This window comes from Belonocnema kinseyi, chromosome 9, assembly GCF_010883055.1.
Source record: "Belonocnema kinseyi isolate 2016_QV_RU_SX_M_011 chromosome 9, B_treatae_v1, whole genome shotgun sequence".
Taxonomy (NCBI): Eukaryota; Metazoa; Arthropoda; class Insecta; order Hymenoptera; family Cynipidae; genus Belonocnema; species Belonocnema kinseyi.
The window spans coordinates 85,164,795-85,178,136 of record NC_046665.1 but is presented as its reverse complement, the minus strand read 5'-3'; the positions used below and the strand labels follow the sequence as shown (position 1 = coordinate 85,178,136).

The following is a 13,342-nucleotide window of genomic DNA, read 5'->3' as shown; positions in this document are numbered from 1 at the left end:
CTGGCTTAAAATTTGTTAACTTTCCAGAATTCCCTGACCTGTAGGAGCCCTGGTTTCTTTATTTCCACTCTCTGTCAAATTTATTTTTTGAATCAAAACTTTTCTCAGGGTGTTACCTTCCCGGCCATGCATGTAATGGTATCAAAATGGGCTCCGCCAAGCGAAAGAAGTGTCCTAACTTCTATCATTTATGCAGGTAAAAAATTCAGAAGCATATCAGAATCTTATTTCTACTCTACGTAATACTGCATTTATTTAAATTTTATTTTTTTATAGGAACTGCTTTGGGAACGGTAATTGCTTTATTGCTCTCTGGACTTTTGGCTGATCATTTTGGCTGGGTTTGGATTTTCTATGTGGAAGGTTCTCTTTGCCTAATTTGGTGCACTGCTTGGTGGCTTATGGTTGAAGATTCTCCTGAAAAGCAAAAGTGGTTCATCACTTTAGAGGAAAAGGAACTCATTGCCTCTTCTTTGAACCAATCCCTTCACAAGAGTTCTCACGTAAATATTCTGTTTAAAAGTATTATTAATAATTTTAGTAGTATAGCTATGAGAGTACTGAGCTCATACCGATTGAGCAAGGTTCTGTACGATCATATGCGCATGCGTAATAAACTTCCAGAATATTCGAACCTACTCTCACTTCGTTTTCAAAAACCTTATATATACTTCGACAAAATACAACACGATGCGCATGCGTAAACTTCCAAGTAGAGGCAATACTTGTAGTAAATTTTTGGTTGGTAAGGTTGCACCATAGCGACGGAAGCTCGATCCATGACAGGGATTTTTATTATCTACCATTGATAAAATTATAATCTAAAAAATTACCAGCTTCTGATTTACCGACCGATTGTACAATTATAATATAAAAACATGGACATAGGAAACACGGGGCTAGGCATGCCATCCTAACTTGTGTAAGCGGGGTTGAATCCACGGAAGGGGGGGGAGAATTCCATGAGCGGGGAGAGCCGCCATCTTACGATGTGCCATTTGATTATGCGTACGAGCATTTTTGCCGACAATTTGTGCATGAAAATATAATCATGTGGGCGCTGCCATGTTTGTCGCGGGACATCAAAAGGTGGCGGACCTCCCCCCTCATTGCATCAACCCCGCAATGACATGCCTAATCCCTTGTTTCCTATGTCCATGTATAAAAATTTCCGACCTCCTTGTTTTACCGACCAATGGTAAAATGGTAACCTAGTCGAAATCTGTATCACTGGACACTGGTAATGCCCACTGTCGGTAAATTAGACTGAAACACAACCTTAAAATCAGCATGAAATAGAACCTTGCTCAGTCACAGCTATGCTACTAATCTTCAGATTCATTTTCTCACTTTATTCACATTGAAGTTTAACATCTTATGAAATTGTTTTCAACAAACATAATGCTGTACCTCATGGAAATGCTTTATCAATGTTTTTTAACTTATTTATTTTGCACTTTAAATTAAAATAATTTAATTTTGAAACTTGAGATGCACAAATTAAAAATTAATCATTTTTAGCGACTTAGTTTTCAGATCCTAATTCAAGAACACTTCTTTTTAGAAAAAATTTTGAAATTGTTTAATTATTAAGGCTTCAAGTTTGAATTAATTTATTTTGAAAGTATTCAATTAGTAAGCGTTTAACTTTCAAAGTTTTAAAAATAATTAAACTTTAAAGATTTAATCACTTTGAATATCACATGATTTGATACATGCTAATAGTATATTTTTCATTTTACAAATTTTTCTAATTACAATTTACAACTGAAACTTGAACTATTCGGTTGGAAATTTTACTATTTTACGGGAAGTTATTTTTTGGTTACATATTTATTTTTAGGAATGAAAAATTATCCATCCCATTTTAATTTGTTTCTTTTTTCTCCTTCAGTTGAAAATTCATCTTTTTGGTTGTAAATTTATGTTTATTTAAAAATTCATATTTTTAGTTGAAGATTAATCATTTCAGTTAAAAGATTATTTCTTCAGATAAAAATTTAACTATTTTCTTGAAATTTTTTTGTAATAATTAATTTTTAAACTAAAAATGTTGTTTCTTGTTTTAAAATTGAACAGTTTTGTTGGAAATGAAGTTTTTCGTCAAAAAATCATATTTTTGCGTTAAAAACTAAACTATTTTGTAGAGAATTGACCTTTTTGGTCCAATAAATTAATCTATTTGAGTTGAAAATACCACTAATTTGTTGAAAATTCGTGTTTTTTGATTTAATTAAACTATTTTTGACTACAAATTAAAATCTTTTTTGATTTAAATATAAACTATTACATTTTTCTGTAAGGCTTGTAAAAAAATTTTTTTTTTCAAAATACATAATTTTATATGAAAATTCAACAATTTGGCGTATAATTTTCAAAATTTTTATAATAATCAAACTCTTAAGGTTCAAGATATTTTAAATTCTTCAATCTTGAACGGTGACAATGACAGTGATTTTTTAAAAAGAAAGCTCACTTTTTATAAAAAATCTATCATTCAGTTTGAACATCACTTAATTTGATACTTGATAATATACTTATCATCTTTAAAACTTGTATAATTTTAAATTTTAAATAATGATTATGGATTTGCAACTCTCAAACAGTTAAATTTTTAAGGCATTCATTTTTTTGCTTTAAAAGAATAAATTTGAAAGAATTTAATTTGAATTTAATTAATTTTTGTAGGTTTCAAAATTCAAATTTCACAAAGTTGTAGTTTCAAATGCAAATATTAAACATGCCTGGTGAATCTCATTATTAAATCTGTCAAAGTTTCATATTCAAAGCATTGACAGTCAGTTTTAAATTAAATAATTTTAGATTTAAATCTTCTGAATCTTTTTGGGTTAAGTTTAGACAGTTTTAAATTTATTAATTTAAGATTTAAATATTCTAATTTATTCAAAAACAGTTTTAGTCAGCATTAAATTTAATAGTTTTAAATTTTATAATTCTAAATTTATCGTATTCAAATTTAGTTTTTTTCAACTCTTCGAAATCATATAATAAAAAAATTAGAGGCTTTATAGTTGCACTATTTTAAGTTTAAAGGATCAATTAAAACAATAATATTTAGCACTTACAATTCAACAAAAAAAAACGAATTGAAAGCCTTAAGTTTATGCAATTTCAAAAATTGGAATAATATATAACAATATCTTTTTGTATCCCGTTTTTTTAAATTTTTATTTTCAATGTAACATCGTAAAATAGTCAAAGTTTTAGTTAAAGATTTAGAAAATCAATCATCTTATATTGGAAAATATTTATTTATATAATTTTAAGAAGGAATACAAATTTTTAATAAATTCTTAAGAATTAATAGATTTTAAATTCAAAAGTTAATAATTAAGCGGTTCAAAATAAAAATAGATACAAATTAAACTATCTGTAATTGATGCCTTAGTAATTTAATAATTGAAATAATAGTTAACATTGAAATGCTCGAATTTTAAAAATTATAATTGAACATTTAAAGATCGATAATTTTTAAACGATTACAATTTACTTAAAATAATTGAACTGAAAATGTTTTCAGTTTTAACTGAAGTGCAGAGTCTTTTAATTTTCAACGTTCCGAAGTAGAATTTTTTAAAATCTTAATGTTTCCCATTTTAAATTAATTTTGATTTTGAAGATTGTTTCAGAATAATTCAATTATAATTGAAAAATTTTCCAAATTGAACGGTGAAAATGACGGTCATTTTCTTTTTTTATCTGACAAGGAAACCTTTTAAGGTGTACCCCACCGCTCTTCTTCGAATTTTTGCAGGGTATTGTGAACATTGGGGGATGCTACCCATATGTTTTAGTGACTAAAAACTAATATTCTTTTTATATTTTTCGTTATAAAAATTGACAGTTTTATTCAATTTGCGAAAAAACTATACTGTAGTAAAGTAATGAGGAAATTGATGTTGTTTTTCAGAATTTTCGCGAAAAAATCTTTAGTGGGTAAAATACCCCTGTATTCCATTTATTAAATTATTTACAACAAAAAAAAATAGTTTCAGCCTATTTTTAAAATCTGCTGGTGAGAAACTTCGGATACGCCTTTAAATATTCTGGTCGATGTGCAAAAAATTGAGATTCGCCCTTCTAGGAGGGTAAACTACCCTTACATAAGTTCCAATTTTAAATTGCATGCAATGCTTATTATTATTTAAAATATATATTTAAATTGATATGCAAAACCAATTTGTGTTGCGTATTATTCTCATGTATAACACTTGGTAGGTCAAGGGTGTGAAAACAACCATTAAATGTTACACATATTAGAAACCATGTAACTGCCAATTAATTATGCGTATTTCGGTAATGTTATCAATTCCGCAAAATGCTTAATTTTTATTTTATTCTATTATATTTTATTTTATTCTATAATTTATTTTGTAATGCTTTAAAAGAAACTGCGTCTTTTAAAAAGATCATTATCGAAGAGATCATTTCTATATTTGAAAACAATGTAAATGTTCGGTTCATAATCGATGGTTTATTTATAAAATGTTTTCTTGCACTTGTGGGGTAGTACGCACTGAAATTTTATAAATACGTCCTCGATTGTAAACCAGACACATTGTTTTCAAATATAGAAATAATCTCTTCGATGATGCTCTTCAATTATGTGTCTTCTTTTAGATGACATTTAAATCATTCTCTTTAGGGGTGACGTTGAAGGGTTTTTTTCTTCCCTCTGACCTACAGAGTGGTAGATGAGAACAATACGCAACACACATTTATTTTGCATATTAATTTAAGTATTTATTACAAATTAGCCATGCCCTGTGGCGGCGGCTATGCCGCCGCGGAACAGCCGTTCTGATTAATGCTATACATCGAGAATAAACGGAAATGCAATAAAACTGGTATAAAGTTACAAAAAAAAAACATGTAAAACACATGATGAAGAACTTTTTATTGCTTAAGACTAACATAACTTTCCAATTAACTACACCTTTAAAAATAAAATTTTTTATTGCATTCGATGTTACTCACATGTTTTCTCTTGATACTACGGTTGAGCATGAAATAGTAGAATGAAATCAACATAAAATTTTAAGTATTTATCGTAGAATTAAGGTTTGAAAAATGCTAAGTCGACAGTGAAATTTGAACTAAACTTTTAAAAAACTCTGAGAAAGTAAAGTAGAAATAAAAACTTGAAGATAGAACATGGAAACTGTATTTTTCGAATTTTGTTTATAAAAATAGTATCTAAGTTGCAAAATTCAGTTTCCATAACTTCCAAATTACTTGTGAAATTTGTACGGAGCTTAAGGAATATTCTAAATGCGAAAAAATACTCTGACTCTGAGAAGGTCCGGAAGGTCCGGAAGCGCAAAGAATATGCGTGAAAAATTTGCTGCCGGTTTGTCAAAAATTGCGACCGTGCTTCCCTTCCCCTATCTTCACCCTTCCTATATTCACCCCTCCTATAACCCCACATACCACAAATACTCTTACGCCCTGTCTCGAAGCCCAAAGAATATGTGTGAAAAATTTGGTGCCATTTGTAAAAGCTAGATTTTCATAAGCTTTATAAATTTAAGGCCACTTGAATTTATATATTTCAAAAACTGTGCCCCCTCCCCACTCCATCATCTACCAATTTTCTTACATTTCCGGGACCCCAAAGAATATGTGTGAAAAATTTGATGCATAAAATAAGCTAAAATTACTTTTTTTGTAAATAATTTAATAAATGGAATACAGAGCTTACATACCTACACGTGTGGTTGAATTTAATTCGGGTAGGTTAGGCTAGGTTAGGTTTATTTCTAGGTTAGGCTCGAGTTGACCCATTCGATGTAGCACACATTTGCTACTGGGAAAATATGCTTTCAGAGCTTTATGTGTAGTTCAATGAATTTCTGTTAATTCAGGTTAGAAGGGGTCAGGTTCTGGTGGGTAAAGTTATGTTAAATAAGTTGATATCAGGCAAGGGTTGATCCTTCACAATTGTCGACATATTTTTGAAGTGAAAATTTACATCACTGGCATTATTTTGAAATTTATTTGCCCCAGTGCATGATTTTTCGTCATTTTTTTGAGGTTATGGCTCAATCATGACGTGATGGGTGATTTTTGATACCGAATTTGAATTCAGCGCCCCAAAATCCATAGGAATACGTGTGTCTTGTTATCAGATCCGCACACTTTTTTTTGTGTGGCTATGTAATCAATTGGTTTACGTTATAATTGACAAAACTAATTTTTGGTGTGGATTTTAAGGGTTGTTTTCATCCCTTAGAAATATTTTTCCGCAGATAAAAAAACACGTGTCGCTAAGTTTTTTATGTCCTACACAACATATATAAATTTGAAGAATTTTAATGTTAAATTACAATTTTTTTAATGTAATAACTTGCAATAACAATTTAAAAATCTAGAATTACAAAAGCTTTGATTTTTAAACATTAAATTTAATTTTCAATTTCAGATTGTCAAATTTTAATCGCTTCAAAATGTTAATTATTTAAATTCAAAACTTTTCGACTTTATATTATTCAATTTTGAACGCTTTTAATTATAAGTAATACACTTTCAATTCAATTTCTATTTTAAATAATCCAATTTTCAAAACTCTCATTTGAAAATATTCTATTTTTAACGTTTTAAAGACCACTTTTTGTAATTCTAATCTGAAATCATTCAATTTCAAGATTGTTCAGTTAAAAAAAAAATTTTTTTAATGCTTTGAATTAAAAATTATGGAATTTCCTCTGATTTTTAAATAATGTTATTATTTTTTGTAGCTTCTGATTAAAAATTTTTCAATTTGAAACACTATAAATTTCAAATTATTTAATTTAAACGTTTTTATTTATAAATGACACAACTTCAATTCCTTTTCATTCCATTCAAAATATTGCCCTTTTTCCAAATTTTATCTAGTACCAAATTTCTTTTCAAAGTTATTTAAATCTATTATTCGAATGTTTGATTAATAATGATTTTTCAAATTGTTTATATTTTTAATGTGAGGAAATAAAAATGTAGTGGCGTTAAAACGCGTTTCACGCGCATGCATTTCCTACTACACTGAACTCTCACTTATTCGAAGGCGCACCCATTCCAAGGCTTACAAGTTCCCCATGCTGGGATATTCTAAGTGGATCAGTTCCGTCACCTCCCACCACAGTTCTTGTACGGTGTCGTCCGCGTCAGTGACTGAGGAATCAAAAAGAGGCCCAAGGAGCGGGAAGCCCTCATTGCATTGAATCGAGTATGACGTCATGGGAATGCATAGAAGTTTTTGGAGAAAAGATTCTAAACGAAAAGTAATCTTTATCAAATGCAGAATGTATTGTCTGAGCTCTGTTCCACTCTTTTGTCAATTAACAACGTTTCAGTGTCACGAAATGAAATAAAATGTCCAAAATTTGAGGTAATTAGTGTATCAGATAAATTTGATCATAAATACGCATATACATTCTACATTCAAAAAATATTACTGTTCAGACGTTTATAACTTACTTTTATGTTTAGAATATTTTCACAAAAGAGGCGTATGCATTCCCATGTCAAGATATACCAACTATGCTAACCTTGCTGATTTTTCCACCTATCCTACCATGATTTTGACGTCATGCTGAGACGCTCTATACACAAATGCATGAACACACCCATGTTTACAGCACGCCCATCGAAACAAGGCCGGGGTGGCCAATGAACGACGGTTCACAAAATAACCGCACGACTCGTGATAGAGGTGGGGGGCCCCTCCAGCATTTAAATACCTAAATGTTTACGTTTCGCAGCACTTGAAATAGGCAAGAATTCACTGTAGTTTTTAATAATTTAGAAATAAGAGCCAGTTTTTATATAGGACTAATAAAAATTATTTTCAGAGCGCCTCTTTTCCTTGGAGAGACGTCATCAAATCCACCCCATTCCTGGCGATTCTGGTTGCTCACTTCTGCAGTAACGTTGGCTGGTATATGATGCTCATTGAGCTTCCCAATTACATGAATCAAATTCTCAAATTCCAATTGAGTGAGGTAGTTCATTGTTTTTTAAGGGGTCATTCATAAATTCGTAAGGCGTTTTCTGATATTTTCAACCCCCTTTCCATCCATGTAAAGTACAGTAAAATTAGTTTTTTATCTGCCCCCCCCCACCCCCATCCAAACACCAAAAAATCTTACTAATAGTTCATGGATAAAGGGAATGAAAGAATACATGTAATTTCTGAGAATTAAATCAGTGTGAAACCTTACTGAAAATTGATTTATAAAAAAGAGAATGTGTTAATAATTAGTAAATCTAATGAACTTATGTAATTTTGTAACTGTTTTATGTGAGAATTGATTTTGTGGATAAAAATTTGATTATTTTTTTGAAAATTCAACAATTTTTTGGAAGTATTTTTTTGTAAAAAATTCTTCTAATGGTTAAAAATTACACTATTTGCTTGATAATTAAGTGGGTTTCTTTTAATTTCATATTTTCGGTTTAAAACTTTAACTCTTTTGTGTATAATTCGCCTTTTTGGTTAAATTCAAATGTTTTTTATTTAAAATTCATTTTGTGGTAGAAAATTTAACAATTTTGTTAAAATTCATTGTTTTTCTAAAATTTTTTTCGGTTTCAGCTAAAAATCTTTGTTAATTTTTTTTTTAATTGAAAATTTAACTATTCCGTGTTTAATTGAAAATGTATCTTCTTTAGTTTAAAATTATTTTTTGATAAATTGATCGTATGTTTTGTTTGAAATTCGTCTTTTTTTAAGTAGAAAATTAATTTTATTACTTGAAAACTCATTATGTTAGTTAAAAATTTTTTTCTTTAGTTAAAGTTGCACCGTTTTATTGAAAATTCCCATATTTTCTTAAGAATTAATCTTCTTGGTCGAAAATTTATCTTTTTGGTTTAAAATTCCTACATTTTGTTGAGAATTCGTCGTGTTTGGCACAAAATTAATCACATTAGTTAAGACTTCATCTTCTTTATTGTGAATTTCTTTCTTTCGTTGATAATTTAATTATTTTGTGAAAAATGCTTTTGTTGTTGTTACAAATGTCTTTTTCTACTGAAAATTAAACTATTCTATTTTCGGTGGAAATTTGTTTTTCAGTTGAAAATTCAGCTGTTTGGTTCAAAATTTATTTTTATGGTTGAAGATTCATTATTCTTTTTATTATATTTTGTTGAAAATTCCTTTTTTTTTGTAGAAACTTCAATTATTTTGATCATCGATTCAACTATTTGATTGGAAGTTAATGTTTTGGTTGGAAAATACTACTTTTGGTTTGAAAATTCAACTATTTTATTAAAAATTCGTATTTTTGTTTGAAATGTGAACTCTTACATTTTTTCTTGAAGATTCATCTCTTTGAATGAGAATTAAACTACTCTATTTTTATAAAACTAATCTTTTGGTTTAAAAAAGTTATCGCTTTGTTTGAAAGTTAAAAATTCAAATATTTGTTAAAACCTTGTCTTTTTCGAAAAAAATTAATATTTTTCGTTAAAAATCCTTCCTTTTTTAAAATAAATTTTATTCACTGAAAATTAAATTATTCCATGTTTGATTAGAAATTTCTCTGCTTAATTTGAAAATTATAATATTTTGTTGAAAATTTGTCTTTTTGGTATAAGAGTAATGTTTTTTGTTCAAAATTCATATTTTGGTTTCAAGATCCATAATTTTAGTTGAAAAGTTAGGTATTTTCTTGGTTGTAAATTAACTATTTTGTTGAAAATAAATCTTTTTGGCTAAAAACTCAACTTTGCTCAAAAATCCTATTTGCTTGAAAATGCAATGACACCTTTAAGTTGTAATATACGGATTTATTATTATTTTTCTTAATAAAGATTTTTCTTTTAAAAGATCCCCCCCCCCCCCCCCCCCCCCCCCCCCCCCCCCGTATACTCAAATCCAAATCGCCTTACATAATTTATGGATGACTCATAACTAAATACCAATTATTTTTTAATCAATAATTAAATGCCATTCTTTTCAACTTAGAACGCAGGGCTCTCAGCAATGCCTTTTCTTTGTATGTGGATTTTTACCATGGTTCTCAGTAAAAGTCTGGCAGTAATGCAGGAAAAAACTTGGATTTCAGTTACCGTTTCCAGAAAAATCGGAACGTTGTTCGGTTCGTACTTGGCAATAAATTAGAAAAAATAAACTCAAACTGGAGTTAAATTAAAATTTAAGAAATTAAATTATGGGAAATTCTTCAAAATTAAAAAAAATCAAGAATCCGATAAGATCGACCAACAGACACTTAAAAGTTTCTATTAAAATTAAAAAAAAAAATTAATAAGATTAAAGAAAAAGGATGATGATGGTCGGATTCTTGGTTTTTTTAATTTCCAAGAATTTTGAAGTTGAATTTTTACGTTGGACGTTAAAGAGGAATTAAAAATTTGATTTATTCTGAATAGTAGAAAAATAGTGCCATGCAATTTTTAATATAATAAATCAAGGGGTTAACTATTTATTAAGCCTGGTTTACAATATACATTACCTATAAAATAAAGCAAATTCCTTTCAATGAAATCTTCTGAAATCTCATGCAAATCATTTGGAATTCCTTAAAAAATTTTTAATCTTGCTAAAAATTGCTAATCTTTTAAAATTTCTTTATAATGTTGTACAATACCCTAAAATCTGTCAAATTCTGTCAAATCCTCTAAATTATCCTGAAATTTGTAATGTCTCTTAACATTTTCAAATTTTTTAATCTTTGGAAATCTTTGAATTTTTTTTGAATCTCTGCAAATCTTTTAAAATACCTTAAAAGCTTTGAAATTTCACGAAATGTTATGAAATCCGCTGAAATCCCCTGAAATATATTTAAAATCCTCTAAAATACCTGGAAAGTTCTCCAATTTTTCAACATTATGTAGATAATAGAATCAATATTAATTATTATAAATCTTTTCATTTCTATGAAATTCTCACGCAAATCATTTCAAATTCCTTAGGAAATTTTAAATCTTCAAAAAAAATTTATAATCGTGTAAAATACCATAAAATCTTAAAAATTCTTTAGTCTTTCAAATCCCATAAATTATATTGAAATTTGTGATAACTCTTAAAATTATTTAAACTTTGAAATCTCTTGAATTAAAATGAAATTTTTTGAAGTCCCTTCAAATTTTTTAAAATATGCTAAAAACTTTTAAATTCTATTATTTTTTAAAAAATACGTTGAAATCCATTGAAATATATTTAAAATCCTCTGAAATCCCTGTAGAACTTTTCAATTTTTTTCAATTACCTGAAAACTTGACAATTTTTACTAATCCTATACTTAATTGTTTCAAATCACAAGAAATTTCTGGGAATCTTTTAAAGTACACTATATTCTGCAAAATTCTGAAAATTTTGTAAAGATCCTCAAATTTAGTGAAATGGCTCAAAAGCTTTTGAAATCCCGCGCATCTTGAAATTTTTGGAAATCTTGTAAAATGCCCTGAAATCTTTTAAATCCTTTGAAATCCATTGAAATTTTTAAAATCTTTATAATCCTTGGAAATCCTTGAAACCCACTTAAGTCTATGAAAAATCTTCTGAATTCCCTGGAAAACTGAATTTTTTTCAAGTCCTTGAAGTTTACATGAATTTCACTATCTCTTAATTTCATTTAAAATCCTGTAAGTCCCTCAAATTTGGTGAAATTTCATAAAATATTACTCAAATCATTTGAAATTCCTTAGAAATTTTTTAATCTTCAAAAGTTAATTATTATCTATCGAATTTTATCAAATCATAAGAAACTTTGTCAAATCTCTTAAAATCCCTTGAAATCTTTAAAATGTTCTGAAATCCGTTAGAAATCCTTTCAAATCCCGGAACTTATATTGGATTTATTAAAATTTTTGAAATCCTTGACATTTTTTGAAATCCCTTGAAATATTTTGAATAAGTTCCATTAGCGACCAATTACAAGAAAATAGTGGAATTTTGTTAAAATCGCGGAAATTCAAAGAATTTTACATAATATTAAGAAAAATTAAAGCCAGTTTAAAAGAGTATTTTTGAAGTTTGAAATAAATCTAAAAATATTTTATAAATCTGAATTCTTTCCAGTTTTAAAATATTTTTTATCTTGAGGCTTGTAATTGACTAAAATTTTCTCCAACAATTTTTAGGGCATTTTTTAAAATTAAATAAATGTCCTTTAAATTTTCTAGATTTTTTTTTATAATTTTGAAAATCTTTTAAAGTGTTTTGAAATCATTTTAAATCGTTTTTGAACATTATTATTTTTTCAAATAGAAAGTCATAAAAATTTTCCTAGGAATTTAGAGAAAATGTTTTGATTCTTTTAGAACCTTTATAAATTCTTAAAAAGCTTCTTTTTCGAAAATTTCATGGTCTACACTTTTTCCAACAAAAATTTAAAATTTTATAATTATTGTTTTTTGTCTTTTGAAAACTTCTTAACCATCTGTTTTTTAAATACGTATTTTTCTTAAAAATTTTACAAAATTGCCTAAAAATCCTCTGGATTCCTTTTTCAAACTTTTGGAAATCTTTTGAAACATGTTAAAATATTTTGCAATATTCTCTTCAACTTATTTTGTAAAGATAAAATAACTTAAATTTTGTCCAGAAATCTAACAAAAATTTGCAGTCCACGTTTTTAAGGGTTTAAAAAGTTTTAGCAAGATTTCAAATAATTGTAAAGGTTTAAAAAAAAAAGTATCTAAGGTATCAATTCTATCTAAATTATTTTTAGGGATCCCAGCGTATTTCTAGAGAACTTTATGGGATTAATGAATTTCAAAGGTACCTCTAGGGATTTTTAAGAATTTCGGAGATTTCATCATATTTAAGGGATTTATAGGGTTTCAAAAGATATAACATTTCTATGGATTTTTAAGCTCATTCTTCAAAAGCTTCTGATTTCGAAACTTTTCCAAGGATCTATATTTTTTCAAACATTTTTGAAATATTAAAACAATTTTTGTTAATCTTTTGAAAACTTCTTAACCTCCTAAATATTTTTTGAAATTAGAACTTTTCCTAAAATAAAAAAATGCCTTAAAATGTTCCAGATTCTTTTTGTTGAACATTCATGTATCTTTCGGAAGATTCATCTTTTTTTAATAGAAAATTATACTTCTTGGTTGAAACTATATTTTTATTTTTAAAATGTAACTACTTTATGGAAAATGTTTTGTTTAGTGCAAAATTTAATTCTTAAACAAAAAATTGAACTATTCCGCTTTTTGTTGAAAATGCATGTATTTTGTTAAAAATTTATCTTTTTTTTTTGTAAAAAATCATCTTTTTGTGGAAAATTCAACAATTTGGTTAAAAATTCATTTTTTTGTTAAAAATTAATCATCATAGTCATAAACTCATTTCTTTGGTTAA

The 13,342-nt window shown here is 27.7% G+C and overlaps 1 protein-coding gene across 1 annotated transcript in view; it reads left to right on the top strand.

Annotated features, from left to right (window-relative positions):
• LOC117180126 (sialin) overlaps window positions 1-13,342 on the top strand; it is a 30,695-nt gene that overhangs the window by 14,661 nt on the left and 2,692 nt on the right. The window contains exons 4-7 of the mRNA XM_033372470.1: window positions 109-196; window positions 277-503; window positions 7,854-8,003; window positions 9,974-10,106. Coding sequence (XP_033228361.1) covers window positions 109-196; window positions 277-503; window positions 7,854-8,003; window positions 9,974-10,106 — 598 coding nt within the window. The remainder of the gene's footprint in view (window positions 1-108; window positions 197-276; window positions 504-7,853; window positions 8,004-9,973; window positions 10,107-13,342) is intronic.